Below are 15771 nucleotides of genomic sequence, written 5' to 3' on the forward strand. Positions count from 1 at the left end.
AACACTTTTCAGAGGTTGAAGGGAGCAGTTAAGGCAGGAAGAAGAGAATCAGGGAGGAGGAAAGTGCAGAAAAGAAGGCAAGAGCAGGCTAAAATAGTTAAAGGAAATGAGGCTCGGTCTCATCCCATGAATGGATAAATTACAGTTAAAAAAAGATTTGTCAGTTTTTTTATTAAAAATTTACAAACTTCAATTTCATATTAGACACTTCCCTGAACAGCAGCAAGAATAGCCTCAGTAAATTTTAGCTGACTGTACTCTGCCCTAATTTTCCCCCACCTCAGACTAGCACCGGCTAGCACCCGTTAATGCCAATTTTACAGAATAAAACAAGCCAATTACAATCAGTCTGACAGTGTTTATGGTAATGGAAAAAAATCGAAGATAATTATCTGACTATGTGTTTATTCATAAAATTATGCAAACCACTTTTATAACGCATTCGTTCTGACGCTCTGTAATATATTTTGAGCTGCATGTGTGACTGTGGAGAGAAAAAGAGAAAGGGACACCCGAAAGACAGAGACAGAGAAAGTCCATTAACACACTTGTAAATGAGTCTCAGCTATTTACCACATGCTGGGCCTCTTGAATTACTGACTGTGTTCAGGATACAGATTGCAGATGGCAATTAAAGATGAACCGTGTGTGCACAGACAGAAAGATGCACACACGCACAAACACACGACGCGCGCACACACAAACGCATGCACTAATGTAAGCCTGCATACGCTCTCCCTAAGGCAGTAGTTCAGTGCAGATCTACTGATCTCCATAGCAACATTCACTGCCGTGGGCGATGGTGACATCATGAAGATTGATTGTCATAAAAAAGCAAAACTGGAGCTGGTAAAAAGGTGTTAGCTAAAGTGCAAAACTGCTCCTGATTGCCAGGTGAAGTTGTGGCCTCCAGCCAGAGGTCTTCTTTAGTTAACAGAGAACAGATATACGTGAAGTGCCTCATATGGTCTCCAAAGAGATCTGCTTATGTAACACAGAAACAAAGAAGAAGAAGAAGAAAGAGAGTTACTGTAGCTAGATCTCTCAGGTTGAAACGCTCAGTGTGGTCCTTCTCCTCTGCTTTCTGTTTATACCTCCTCCTCCTTCTCTCCTCTCCCTCCTTATCGTTTTCTGTCCGACTGCCTCTTCTCAAGCCTCCTTTCTTGTCTCTCTTCACACCACCGACTGATCTCCCTCTTTTTCTGCTAACTCTTTTACCCCTCACTCAACACCAAGGCTTGGTGCAGCACGGTGACTAACCCCATTGTCCGAATACAGCCACTCGCCTGCCGGAAACATCAGAGCGCTGAAGTTTAGAAGTTCTGTCTTGCCTTCTTCGTCTTTTTTTCCCTCCCTCTCTCAACACCCTGCCTAGTTTTTTGGCACTTGTTTTTCTTCATTTTTCTGTTACATAACAGAGACAGAAGTGGAGCAAGCTTCAAAGTGAATGGCAAAGCCGCCTTTTCCCCTGCTCGCTTTGCTGTTCATGCATGTCATTCCAGTGCCAGCTCCCTCCCCATTGCCCCCCGCCTATCTCTCCCCATCCTTGTCATTATTTTTTTTTCTCCACTACTTCATCCTTGCTCCATCCTTTCCTGTTAGCCTACATCAGTTTCTTTCTGGCTAATGCTTCTTTAGTCACATTTTGTTGATGTAGTCTGTATTTCAAGTTCCTCTCTTACATCGTGCCCCCTGACCTTGCCATTGGTGCTTTGACCAAATAGAGGAGGCAGTGACTGGAAGAGGATGAAAGGGCAATTTCTGAAAGAAGAGACCCTCTAATAAGGAGACAGGTCTCATTATGTCTGCCTCCTCACCCTGTCTACCCTTGTTGTGTCAAATACAGAGTGATGCTGGGATGAGTGGGGTGCTTCTTTCCTTTGATTACCTGTCACTGAACTTGAGCATCAGCAGCCCGATGAGGTAAAAGCTACCATTATCTAAATAGTCTCTCTTTAAAGACATCTTTGGGCTTAAATGTGGAGAAACTCTTACCCGTGACTAACTTAGCACGAGTGCTTGGGATTGCCTGGATAATGACTGTGCTTTAGTCCTAGCAGGCACACATGCACAAACACAAACACATGACTGATTGCCTGAGTGAATACGCACACTGACAGTAAGCAGAAAGTTGAGCTCACAGCAGGCAGTGAAGGCAATCTGTGGCACCCCGAGTTGAAAGTAAAGCTGACTGAAGCGTCAAGTCACAATGCCTCACGTCTTCTAAGTAGCGCTTTACAAGACCACAACAGAGGGTCACCTGTCAGCTGACGTGAAAGCACATGGTGAAAGTAACAGAAAATAACACGCTAGTTTGTGTATTCTGCTCCAGAAGGTAACACAGACAAACACACCTAAGCGATCGAGCCAAAACTCTTTTCACAGCCATATTTTGCCTTATTATTAAGGTTCACACAACCATTACTATATCGTATATTTTGAGTAATGCATAACAGATGGACTCTAGGTCATATTTGTATTTGCTTTTATTTTGTCTCGTAAGCTATATATAACAGTTGGACTTGAAGCCTTGAGGTGAGTGTTTTAACCATCATCATGCTGGTGTTTTGAAACCGATTGTGACAAGCAAGGTAGAGATCTGACTGAGAACCTGAGGGGCAGTGTTCGCTCACACAAAAGTGATTTATGAATCACAAGGTTACCATGCTCTGCTGAGGTCACAGATCAGTACAGCAGAAGGATCCCTTTCACACAGACAATCACACTTGCCGAGACACATCCATGCACCTTTCATATGCCTATCCCCTATATACAGTCACGCTTTCAGAAAATACATGGAGTTCATAGAATATAGATAAGTCTGCACATTTTGGATGGGTATATATGGTGTTACATAATGAAACACTCCAGTGCAGCCAGCCTAGGTAGGACCTGACCTGAGAAAACTATTGATTAAAAGAGCTGTTTCATGCTCTTCTACCATCATAGAAAGAGAATACAAAATTAAGAGGACACTGAATTAAATAGGCAGGCGGTCAGATAGCCTCTTCTCACACCAATTCAGCATGCTGAATTAGCTGCTGAGATTGGTACCTCAGCAGCCGAGTATGAATCAAGAGAGTGTCCACACCTTTCTCGCATCTCTTGGCCTCACTTCAGCCGTGGTGAGCAATTTAAAGTCAGCAGCAAACAAACCCCTGTGTATGATGCACAGTAGGGTGTTGTGTTGTGCTACGTCTCTGTACAGTTTCGCGTTTGTCTGCTTTCCTCCCTCCCTCTCCCTTTACGGTTAGGCATGAGAGAAGCGGTTAGTTCATTTATCATACTGCAGTCCCCTGCTCTGTGCCCCAGACTTGGTGATTAATGACGACCGTTCACACACTTAAACATTCAGCTTTGTTTCGCTGACACACTACTTACCATACCGGTCACCATGGGTTACTTAACACTGGGTCACTGTGGGGCTACAACCAAATATAATGACATATCTGCGGGGTGACCTTTAAGGGTTCTCAGTGTGTGATTTTTATCTCTGTGCTGTAATATAAATACGTCATTTATCACAAAACATTAACATAACCAAATGGACATCTTTAGAAAGTGCTGCATAGTCCTTTTCTTTACTCAAAAGCTGCACTTAAGAGTTTTGATATGCTATTTACACGAGCATTTGATTTTCTGCTGCTACTGTATGTCTACTCACACATCATTTCAGGAGGATTGCAACCCCCTTTTTTTCTTCACTACATTTATTTGATAACTAAAGTTACTCTAGATACAATAAATGCAGTTTTTACCAAATGTAATGTTATTTTCTCTAAATAAGATGAGATTAGGACACAACTTTATTGATCTCTAGGGAAATACAAAAAATTATTACTTCATCAGGTGAAAAAGTTAAAGTAATCTACCCACAAATGGTACAGGAATTATAATAAAACATACATCATTCTGAAATGGTTCATTATAAAGACTACTCTTAATGTAAATGTATTTTAATAACAATATTTTACACTTAAAAAATAGAATTAAAGAATTTAATTCAGTTTTTTACTTTTAATTAGTTAAACGATTTCAATACTTCTTTGCATTATTATAGCGATGCAATTGAAACACATAACAACATGTTGGGTGATCGTGAATGCTGGAGCTGAAAATCAGAAAGGTGGCACGAACAGAGGCAAAAGGGAGCGAGGAAACTGTCAAAGATGTATCATTTAAGTCCGGAAATTAAAGTGTGTGTATGTGTGTGTTTGTAAGACACGGACAAAAAAAGAAGCAGAGACAGAAAGTAATTTAATGAAGTGAATCTCCTTTGACCTCCAGTAACTCTCCAGAGCAATGTCAACTTCAATTTCACCCTCTCCGAGGAAAAGCGGCATGTTTGTTGTCAAGGCTAGGTGTCGAAGCTTAAGAATGTCCTCACTAATCTGGAGTTCTGTACAATCCTCAAATCTCCAAGCAAGCAGCGGTCAACAGGTGACGCCGTGAGAACAGAAGAGATGTAATGGATGAAAAGATGTAGAAATAGACATAGATGGAAGGGAGAGGTGAGCAAGAACATGGATGAAATAAGGCATGAACTCGGAGGAAAACGATGCTATATGTCATGTTTTATATATAAAGACATTAAAGAAAAAAACTAACATTTTTTCGGAACATCATTTTAGCGTTCAATCTAGCCCTAAAAGGTTTGATAAATTTTGTTTCCCTCTATCCATTGTTATATACCTTTGCTCTAATGTGTATCTCAACATGAATATTTAATCTATCAAGACCCAATATGTTATTTTCTTTGGGGGGTTTTGGCAGTATATACTGCCTTTGGAAATTGGTCACATTTCTGATGACTTCATTGTCTGCTTTACAACCCTGCTTCCCAAAGATTAAGGATACTGTGAAAATGTGTACATGGAATGATGAGCAAATCATTTAAGCTTGAGAGATCCAGAAAACACAACTTTATTTCTGCTAGGGCTCACCTCATTAAAAGATGGACTGAACTGAAGATAATTGTCTTGTGGCCTGACCAAAATTTTACATTATTGGAAAAACTTGCAGACACTGCACCCTCTGGGCTAAAGTGGACAGGTGTGCTTTGGTTTTTGGTACATAAATTAAAATGCAGGACCTGCAAACCATACCCACCTCTTTGCCACATGACAGCTTGGATGCGCTCCAGCCCTCCATGACCCTAAATTGGGTAAGCAGCTATGAAATGTATGAATAGTGGTGCTGTTTGTTGAACTAGTGGAATCTGGAAGGGTAACCTGTATAATCACAGTTCAGTATTACAAATGCAGGCTAGCTAAATGCCTGATCATGTGTTTTATGGCCACGTCAACAGCAGTACACGAGCTAACGTGGGTTTTCAAGATTAATATTTACCCTCAGTTCTTTCTCGGCTCACAATAACAAAACATGATGTATCTCTTTCAGTCAGTGCATTCAAACTAAACATAACCAGCTGTTTCCAAAAGGTCATGAAAGAAGCTGAACATCCACGCTGGCTTTTTCCTTTGAGCTTTTCAAAATTGCATTGCTGAATTACTTGCTAAATTGGGAACGTCAGCGTTTTGAGTGTCAGTCTATTACAGCTCTAAACACCCCTGAGGGTGTACAGTGTGAGAAGATGTGTGCACACGTACAGGTGCATGGATGTGCGTGCACGTGTGTAGACTCGTCTCTGTTTAAATGAAGTAGGTATAAGAGCCTTCTCCCTATTGCTGCCCATCCTCTGCTGTTGGTTCCTGCTCTCCGAAATAATGGATTCTAATTCCTTTCCACACGAGTGCACCCATCTGCTGGCTTTGGGGGATAGTAAAATCCTCTATCAGTTACAATTATCCCACGGTTGCAGAGGTCTGCGCTGCAAGCGTGTGTGTGACCTATCCACCTCAAGTAGTGCCGGGTTGTTTGAATATTTGCAAGTGCATGTTTGTATGTGTTGCGATGAAGAGGGAGAGCTGGGGAGACAGAAAAATGCTCTCACTGAAGTGCTGTGTAAGCATGAGCTGAATCTTTAACCCACACCCTCTGAACTCCATGACAAATCATTCCAAGGGAGTCAACACCAATCCTGCATGTGAGTCTGTGTGTGTGTGTTTCTGCTAGGCTATGTGTAATGTGTCATATTACTGTACTGTGAGTATATGTATTTTGTGCATTTCCCTCTCACCAACCCCAGCACCTACACACAGATTTAAACCCATTAATATAATGAATCATCCTCCTAATTCTGGAAGAAATAGGAGTGGACTTCACCAACTCACCACTGGGGGACAGTAGTAAATCTGGCAAAAGAATAGCTGAGTGGCTAATGGTAAAAATCCAACATTATACACAGACTGAAAATGTCAAGATGTCCAAAAGTAATGTTTCTGATGCAGTGCAGGCCGGCTTTCAGCAGACGCACAGTCACATATCCCTGAGGATTCCTGATGCCCTAAAGAAGAGATTTGTGAAGAGAGCAACACACACGCATGCACGCACACACACACACGTACACACACGTACACACACACACACACACACACACACACACACACACACACACACACACACACACACACACACACACACACACAGCTATTTGGTGGTAGAATTGGGGCTTAATGTATGTAGTCCTGAGTGACAGAATCTGTAGCTGTGGGATTTCGGTCCATCAGCAGAAAGGGATGTAGTGGCAGAAACATCCAGGAAGAGGGAACCTGAAGAGAGAAGATCTGACAAAACCCCCCTTTGAACGAAAACAGTTTCTAATCCCGTGTGTGTATTCCCTCTCAACCATCCTGTCTTGTCTCTGAGTCCCCGCTTGCCTATCACGATTCTGAGGCCTGAGTTTCTCACATTCATCTTCTTAGACTTTCCAGAACATCTCTGCTGCAGGTCTTCCGTGAGAGTTTATGTAACATATGTCTTTTATTTATGCCTGCCAGTGTGTGCGTGTGCGCTGCGTAAAGCTAGCTGGGATGTAGGATGTCTAAGATCTGCACTGGTTGCAACAGCAGAGGAGATAAAGTTGGCCTGTGTTTCCCGGCAGTGTTGCAGATTTATCTCTCTGCTTACAGCTCCGGTTTTACTGCCCATCCACCGGCCTCCACTGGCTCCTGTGTCTTTTTTCCTCTCCCTCTCTATTTCGCGCTTGCCATAAGAGACCGGCCTCTTTCTGTGCACGTTCTAGCTATCATAAATCTGCCACAATGCCCCATAAAGCTGCTTAGGGCATGGCTCAACAAATATTAAGGAAGAAGAGAATAAATAAATAAAACTAAATAAAAGAGAAACTCTCGTCTAGAGGGAGAGACAACTATTCTGCACACAAAATGGAGCCACTGTAAAATATTTACATCAATGTCTCTCTGTTTTAGAGTCTCCTCTGGGAGTCTGTGAGGTCTTACCGCAAGACACTAGACTTAATTGTTTTTTTTTTCTCTGTCTTGCTTAGATATCTCACAGTGTTCCCTATTTACTCTTTCATTTATTTGTAGATGTACCAAACCTTTGGTTACCATATTATTAAAAGTAATTTCCCCTTATTTTGTGCATCTAGATAGATTAGAGTTAGTTTATAACTAGTTGAGCAACCTTGCTTTTGCCTAGTTATAATAACTAGATCAAAGCAAGCTTTCAGAGTGCCTTTGTTACTTTGCAGTTAAATTATATTACTGCACTCTTTGCGGAGGAAATTCTGAATTGTTATTTCAAGTTCATGAGATTCTGGCTGTGCTCTAAAAGTCCATCCATTTCTTCCAATTATCCAATTCAGGGGTCACCCGGGGGCTTCAGCCTATCCCAGCTGCCATAGGGTACACTCTGGACAGGTGGCCAAACTGTTGCAGGGTTTACACAGAGATGTTTTACGTTTACACTTACAGCTAGAGCCAAATTCAAATGACCAATGAAGCTAACCCAAATAATTGCATGTGTTTGGACCAGGAGAACCTGGAGAGAACCCGTGCAGACATTAGAGAACTCAGGACCTTCTTGCTGTGGGGCAACAGTCCTGAATATCAGGGATAGCAACAGATTTGCAATATTTGACAATTTATCACAGTTAATTGCAATATCATTGCAAGCAGATTGTATGTAATTACTAACAATTGAATGGGGTCAATTACTAACTTGAGCCCATTCATTCGCAAACTGAAAGCAGACCGTCTTCATCGTATTGGCTTTTTAGTATTTCAATTCAATTCAATTTTATTTACATAGCGCAGAATCACAACACAGGTTGCCTTGAAGTGCTTCCCATAAACAAAGTTGCTGTAAAAGGCAGTAACTGACTGTTAGTGGTTGCAGACTACAGTGACCCTGGTCTTCAAAGCAACAATTACAAAAGTGTGACTCTGACATTAAAGTTGCACTGCATTTCAGACATGGGTGCATGTATTTACCAGCCATGGGAGGATTAACAAAGAGATGAATCATTAAATAGGAGTAAGGACCAGATCTTTTCTAGCTTAAGGCATAGCAGAGCTTAAAATCATGATATTTCAATCTGTTATCCAATAATTTACACTATTCTTCTTTTAAAGAATTTTCTTTCAAAGTCTCTCTCACACACACACACACACACACACACACACACACACACACACTTACTGTACAGTACTCACACAGCAAATGCGAGAAGGAACTGACGTGAGGCTATAAATATGAGTGAGTCACTTTTGAGAGTGAAGTCTTTCCTCACAATCTCACTGGAATCAAGATAGAGACAAATGAGACAAATAGCTGAAGGGCCAACATTGTGCAACCTGTTCATGCATGGGTGTGAGTAGGCTGACATGTGAGGCTGTGCCTGTCAGTTTATCAACAGCAGCAATTTTTCACTCTTGATCAGCCAACCGTGGAGGCATTTTAAATTAACTACCTGCATTCCAGTAGCATCAGATGGAAGACAAAAGGCAAGCACTCAATGAATCATTGCAACTCTTTGTCTTTGTCCTCACCCTGTCTTTCTGTCAAATACTCTTCCAATCTCTTGTCTGACCGGCTTCAGCATGACAGACACATTGGCCATTCATAGAGCGGCAAGCACCATGTGGACAACGGACTGTGCCCAGAAATCAAGCAATATGCTGCTGCAGAAAAAAACAAACAAACAAGAAACCAAACCATACTCGCTCATGCACATACGCGCACACGCTTGGTCCATCGTGACCCCACGTCAAAGAAGACAAACAACTGCAACAGAAAGTGGCTGCGTCTCCATGCGGCAAGCCTGTGTATGGATCTCTGGCAGCATATGGGCTCTCCATTGTTGACAAAACAGCCTAAGGGACATTAGTGGCGACTATTAGCATATATGGCAAACACTTTTACAGTTTTTTTTTTTCCTGTTTTGCTGTTTTCTCAGCAAGTAAAAGAACCATCATCAATCTGCGATCAGTGCCTGTAGGTGTGCTGGGCAGGATTGGTACAGTTATCCATTTGCTTTCATTTAAAAATGACACAGATAACACTGAGTGCAGAGGAAAGAAATCCCACAAAGGTCTTACCTAGCTGAAGCTCCATATTGCTAATCTTGTTTTCCGAGGGGAACAGGATCTTTGGCGGCTTGTCCGTCAAAGGAGCTGAAAAGGAAAAAAAAGGGACTATTTATTTTTGGATAAAGCAGAAATACAGACAAACACCTTTTTAATGATCTACTTCTGTAGTTTTCAGTGGGAAAAACACTATAAACGCTACGTCCAGATGAACAGAATCCACTTTTTGGTACTTCTGAATGAGCTTTTTTTAAATTTAGTTGTATGCCATGCCATTACAGAGATTTATCATCTGTTTATTATATACTTCTATTAAATACATGCCCATCCCATTTTGACTTGTGCAAAAACAAAGGGGGGGGGGGGGGGGAGAACATTATATAATATATATATATTATATACACATTCTTCTTCACTCTTTGCTTTTTTGTGGCCACATTGTTTTTAAGTGCCTATCGACCTTGGGCTTCATTTATATGGTTTAACTAATCATAATGGAATGACTACGTAGCCTAGAGCATTTCACAATTTAATCTGTATGCATGATTGATAGATATCAGAAAAACCACAATCCAATGATTAAATTGTTCAGGATAAACTGACAGTTGGTTGATCAACTGCCCAGATATTATTAAAAAGAAGAAACTACAATCTTTCAGCTATATATGTTTGTGCCTCAATACAACCCTGGAACTCAAGAAGGGCTATATAGGTACCTTAAGCACCTCCACAGAATTATGTGTTCATTGGTGTGACTTAAAATGAATATTTAATTTGACAGGTAAACGGCTACTCTTTGACCTCTACCAAAGCAGCTATGTGCTAACCTGCCTAAGATCCACTGCAAAGTAAGTAAACACAAATGTCAAAAAGTCCAGTTAGCATCAATAGCTGCATCACAAACTCTGATACGCAACTTCACACAGGCATAGCAGTGTAGCTTGTTAGTTTCAAAAGACTAGATCTGTAAGGAAAATGCAGGAATGACCAATTTTTCTTAAGAACATAAAATAGAAAAGGCTGTATTCAACACTGGAGTTCTTCACAGCTTGGCTCCACGTTATAGCGGCTTTTTCATAAAGAAATGCCTATAAATATAAATGTCCATTGTCATTATGCTGAGAGATGCCCAGTAAACACAGTTTGATGTTTTGTACTGGGTTAAAAAAATGTTTAAATTCACAACTTTAAAAGTCATTGGCAATTGCACAATGAAGGGAATTTTTCATTATAGTTATGGTTACTTTGAAGCTTACTCCTCCAGACAATACACATTTACCTTCTTATGCATTCTTCTATGCTACAACTATCCTTTTTGTAAAGTTCAAGTCAATTCAATTTTATTTATATATCACCTCAGTGCCTCAAGGTAAGGTAAAGCCTACAATAATACATACAGAGAAAACCCAACAATCATATGACCCCTATGAGCAGCACTTTGGTGACAGCGGGAAGGAAAAACTCCCTTTTAACAGGTAGAAACCTCCAGCAGAACCAGGCTCAGGGAGAGAAGGAACACAGGTTAGGAAGTTCACAAATCTCCACAGTATGTGTTACTATTTAGGATTAGATAACAATATATTTTTCAGTGTTTAAGACTTGCTAGTTTACTGTAATTCAATATGGTCACATTCCTAAACCTGGAGTTTCCACCTTTTGTGAATCCTGGAGGTGAGATACTTGGACTCTACCATTTTACACAATATGCCAAGCCACCATTCTGCTTTATTTAATGCATGTAGTGTGAGTCAAATCATAAATTATGTATTGAGTCACACCTTATGTTAAATGTAATTTACTTGGAATGTGCAGAAAATTCTTGCATTGAGGCCACAGCAAATGCTAATCTGTGACCAGCCACTTTTAAACTTACATATAACAATTCTTTAGCAGGTGTGTTTGTGCTCCCCTTTATACCCATATGGAAAGATATATATAAATCTTATAAAGTTTGTATCTGTCTTGTGTGAAACTTATATGAAAAGCATACAAGAGTGAAAACAGATATAAGATCCCTTGAAAAATTATATAAAAGAAACTTGTATGTTTTGGATACTTACTAAAACAAGGTATGAAAGTAATGAGAAAGTGGCCACTTTCATGAGTAAATCATATAAGCGTTATATGATTTACTATATGAAGAAGGCCACATCTTATGCAAGTCTTTTATAAGTTTTTTCAATTTCTTTTCCATATTTGTAGAAAAAGGACACTCTCAAGTCTTGGACACATTCTTTCCATCCTAATTATGACAAATGAAAGTTCTGTGTGGTTGGTAATCAGTCACAACTCTGACACATTTAGTTGTTGCTGTGCCATTACATCATGAGAAAAAAACAGTGGCATATCAAGCGCTTTATAACCCACGTTTCTCTGCTAGCAAGCATGACATGTTTGATATCATCCCAGACTCTAACATTTCTTTTTCTGTAGTGAGATGAGTGCAGAGCTCTACTGGGTTTATATTATTCCTGATGCTAATGATAAAAATGTGGCTATCTGGAATAAAAAGGTTTGATATACATGATCGGCCACAACATTAAAACTGACAGGTGAAACTGATAACATTGTTCTCCTCATTGCAACTCCATGTTCTTTGGGAAACCTTCGGTCTTGATATTGATGTGGAGATTTTTCTGACATGTACCACTTAAGTATATGCCATCGCAGACGAAGCACACTTAAGGACAGTGTTATATTCTGAGTGCAATGGACTCAAACGGCAAAACACCATGCCCACAGTAAAAGAAATTGCTTAGGAATTGTGCAAGGAACATGACAAGGAGCCCAAGATGATGACCTGACCTCAAAAGCCTCGAGATGCCAACTTGATTAAGCATCTCCGGGCTAAAATGGATTGTGTCCCACAGGACATCCTCACTGATAGGTATGTTGTTTTAATATTGTGGCTGATTGGTCTATATTGTAAATCTCCATGTGTAGTGATCTAATTGTATTTATTCATGTATTACATTTTGCAGTTAAGTCGGACATAAAAACACAATGTTTGAACATATTAAACAACTCTGCACACAGATGCAGAGTCAAATCAAGCATATTTTGTACAATCAAATGAACTAAAGAGAATTCCTCATTTTCTAAATCAGATGAAAAAAAAATCAACATAATACCTCCAAGTACCAGCAGCTTTTCTGGAATTCCCAATTATTTTGCTGTGAATTTGTAAAGCTGCAGTGATGTGTATTCATTAAGATGTTTCCTTAGAGTGTGCACACTTGACTTCTTTTTTTCGTCTTATGATGAGGTTTCCAGCAAGCTGTTTGAAAAGCCTTTTCTGTTTTTGGGAGCGACATAATGTTGCTGCTTTGACTAAATTGTTGGGCAAGACTGAAGTACTGAAGTAAAGCTTTGTGTTAACATGTTCGGCAGTTACTGAAAGAACTACTCATGTGACGATACACAGACCAAAATGTAAACATCAGCTCTATTTTGTTCTGATTTCGTATTTATTTTTGGCTCGCCTATAACACCTGCTGATACATAAATACTGACAGAAAAGCACATTGACATCTGTGAGAGGGGCGGTCACGGGCTTTTAGGCACGACTGTTTGCACTGTTAATAGGTAATCACACAGCACAAATTACACTGGATACTGATACAGTTTTAATTACATATCAAACTGCTATACATAATTACACAATGGGTGATCCTATAGCTAATTATACACTGGGCAAACAAATGAGGACGAGCTGTGTATGGGAGACAAAAGGGAAAGCAGATGTGGTAAGGACTATAGACAGAGAGGTAATGCTGGTAAGACAAAAGAGGGAAAATTTAGAAAGCTAAAATAAAAAGAAGATATGAAACGTGCCCCCCCTCCTGCTTCATTTTGGCATGCTACACTTGGTTCTGAAAATCTCATTATCTTAATTACCATTCCTTCATGGGAAATACATCAATTCATGGGTTGGGAGGGGGGACACCATTTATGGAAATATGGAAGAGAGGGAGCAAACAAAGGAAAGAGTCTCTGTTTGCCAATAAAAAGGAAACGTATGAAATCAAGCAATCAAAGCTATAAAAGGTAATTAAACATGCAAATACATTAAGTGATGGGTTGTTAATGCAATGACAGATTGTGTGGGCATCATGACGGAAGATTCAGATGATTTATGTATTTGTTATATAAAAAAATGATTTTTTTTTGGTTAATTTCAAGGTTACAATAAGCTTGGATTTCAACCTAAGTATGCACATCTGCTACTTCAAAATCCACTTGAAAAATAATCCAAATGAAAAATAACTCCTGGTCCAAGAACAAATGGGCAAACTTTTGGTCAGATTTGTACTATAATGCTTTGTGGTGGTTGCAGATTGTTAAGTGTAGAAGCCCAAAATCACCATGTGGCGCTTGCAGGATTCTTTTGATTTGGCACATTCACAAAACAATGAAGTATCACACATGCAAATGAATTATATGCTACACACTTAAATCTAATAAGCCATACTATTCCTTCAGTAATACATGTGATATAATGTGACAAGTTATATGTCATGTAAAATGTTTTTTTATCCTTGTATAGTGGACAGACATACTGCATTTGAATGAGGAACACTTAATGAAACGTAATTTTGTTAAGAAGAAAAATTTTCAGGTCAACTTTCACAAAAAAGCAGGATGGCCACGTCCAACGAATGAGAACAAATGTTTTTCTTTTCACTAAAAGACCCTTAAACGTGTAAGAAGGAGAAATTTGAGACCACACTATCAATCCTAAAGCTACTGCTCATCTCTCTTCACCTTTAGAGCCACAGCTGCCCCACAGAATCACACTCTGAGAGGAACTTCTTTTAAGTTTACATAAAACGTTAAATGGCCTGTTTGTGTATGAGCAGAGCAAGTGTCTCCAGGGTGAATTTGTGTCTTTAGGGGACCTGAATGGCTTGCCCGGTATGCCTGTGCAAGTTTTACTCTCTGAAATCGATGAGTCACTATAAAACATTGATGTCCCAGGGCAGAAAGGTTGTCTGTTCTCAGTAGCAAATCAGGCGGAATTAATTTTCGGAGGAGACACAAAGCATCTGTAATAAAACTTTTCAACAACACGACACTAGCATTGTGGTCCATTTAGTTTGTGTATACTTTACAACTTGTAACGTGCGAATTACAAAAATGACTAACTGTGTGAAAATGTATAATGTAGTGTTTAATATGCAAAGTAATTAAAAACATTGCTGGATTTGTGTTTTAGTTCCTTTAACACTAGATAGTCAGACTGCATACCTGCAAACAAGTATTAAGCTCTACTGAAGAGGACTGAATCAACCTTTGTGTGTCAGTGTGTGGTGGCCTACATGAAATATATTAATGTAGCACAGGACTTTGTGGATGTAAGCTTTGTGATCAGTCATCCACAATCCCATTTGGTCATGGTGGTAGAAAAGCTCACTGGACTTTCCAGATGGATTATTCTGGGTGACTGACTGTAGGCAAACAGCAAATTAACGAATTACAGATGGAGCTGAGATTCTTGGATCACTGGGCTTTTTCTGTTCTGTCCCATTTGTAAGAAAAAATGTGCTGTTGGCACAATAGTAGCAAAGGTGAAAATGAGAAGAAATCAATGTACAAATGACTGCCATATGCTTTACAGGGACATTCACGAACACGAAAAGACTTTGTTAGAGCGTGTCCGTGCATGGACGCGCTCTCGTGCACGTTACGTTGCGAACCCTTGGTTTAACAAAATTAGCTCCCAAAGGTTTTTGTTTTAACCAACAAAGGCAGTCACGCTGAAAAAGAAAAGCAAAAAAAAAAAAAAAGAAGGAAAGAGACTTGAAAAATACGAAGTCCCTGTGAGTCTCCCAACACTGCTAAGCTTCACTAGAGAAGTCTCAGTTCTCCGCTACAGCTGGCAGACTCCTATATGGTACTGCAGGAGATCACTATATATTACCATTGACCTTCCTCTGCAGCGTGGTCACCTTAGAGCCAGTTTCATTTCATTCCTAATTGTGCAATAACCAGTGTGTATGATTCTCTTATAAAGTCACCTCAGAGTATACAGAATTCACTTCCCGATCTGACCATTTCCCACATGAGAGAAGCTGTATGGGGAGCTTGTCTGTGTCATCCAGAGGAAGCTAATAAAAGCATCCAAAACCACTTCATGCTCCCCCGCTGTGCACCAGTGTTATGCTCTCTAAAAGCCCTGCCTCTGGCAAAGCTGAAATACTTCAACATCAAAGCAACAGGAGTGCGCATTCTGTCCAGCAAATAAGGCCAGACAGGTTCCTACATCATTGTCACTGGCACAGTCAAATGGCTATCATCGCAAAAAGTGAAAACAATTGGC

The 15771-nt window shown here is 40.0% G+C and overlaps 1 protein-coding gene across 4 annotated transcripts in view; it reads right to left on the minus strand.

The window, feature by feature from the left end:
* The window catches only part of il1rapl1a (interleukin 1 receptor accessory protein-like 1a), a 178838-nt gene that overhangs the window by 47437 nt on the left and 115630 nt on the right, over window positions 1-15771 (minus strand). For all 4 annotated transcript variants that reach the window (XM_080902276.1, XM_080902278.1, XM_080902277.1 and 1 more), the window contains exon 6: window positions 9465-9539. In XM_080902276.1, coding sequence (XP_080758402.1) covers window positions 9465-9539 — 75 coding nt within the window. The remainder of the gene's footprint in view (window positions 1-9464; window positions 9540-15771) is intronic.

The sequence above is a fragment of the Rhamphochromis sp. 'chilingali' genome (genome assembly GCF_963969265.1).
Source record: "Rhamphochromis sp. 'chilingali' genome assembly, chromosome: 14".
In the NCBI taxonomy this organism is placed as follows: domain Eukaryota; kingdom Metazoa; phylum Chordata; class Actinopteri; order Cichliformes; family Cichlidae; genus Rhamphochromis; species Rhamphochromis sp. 'chilingali'.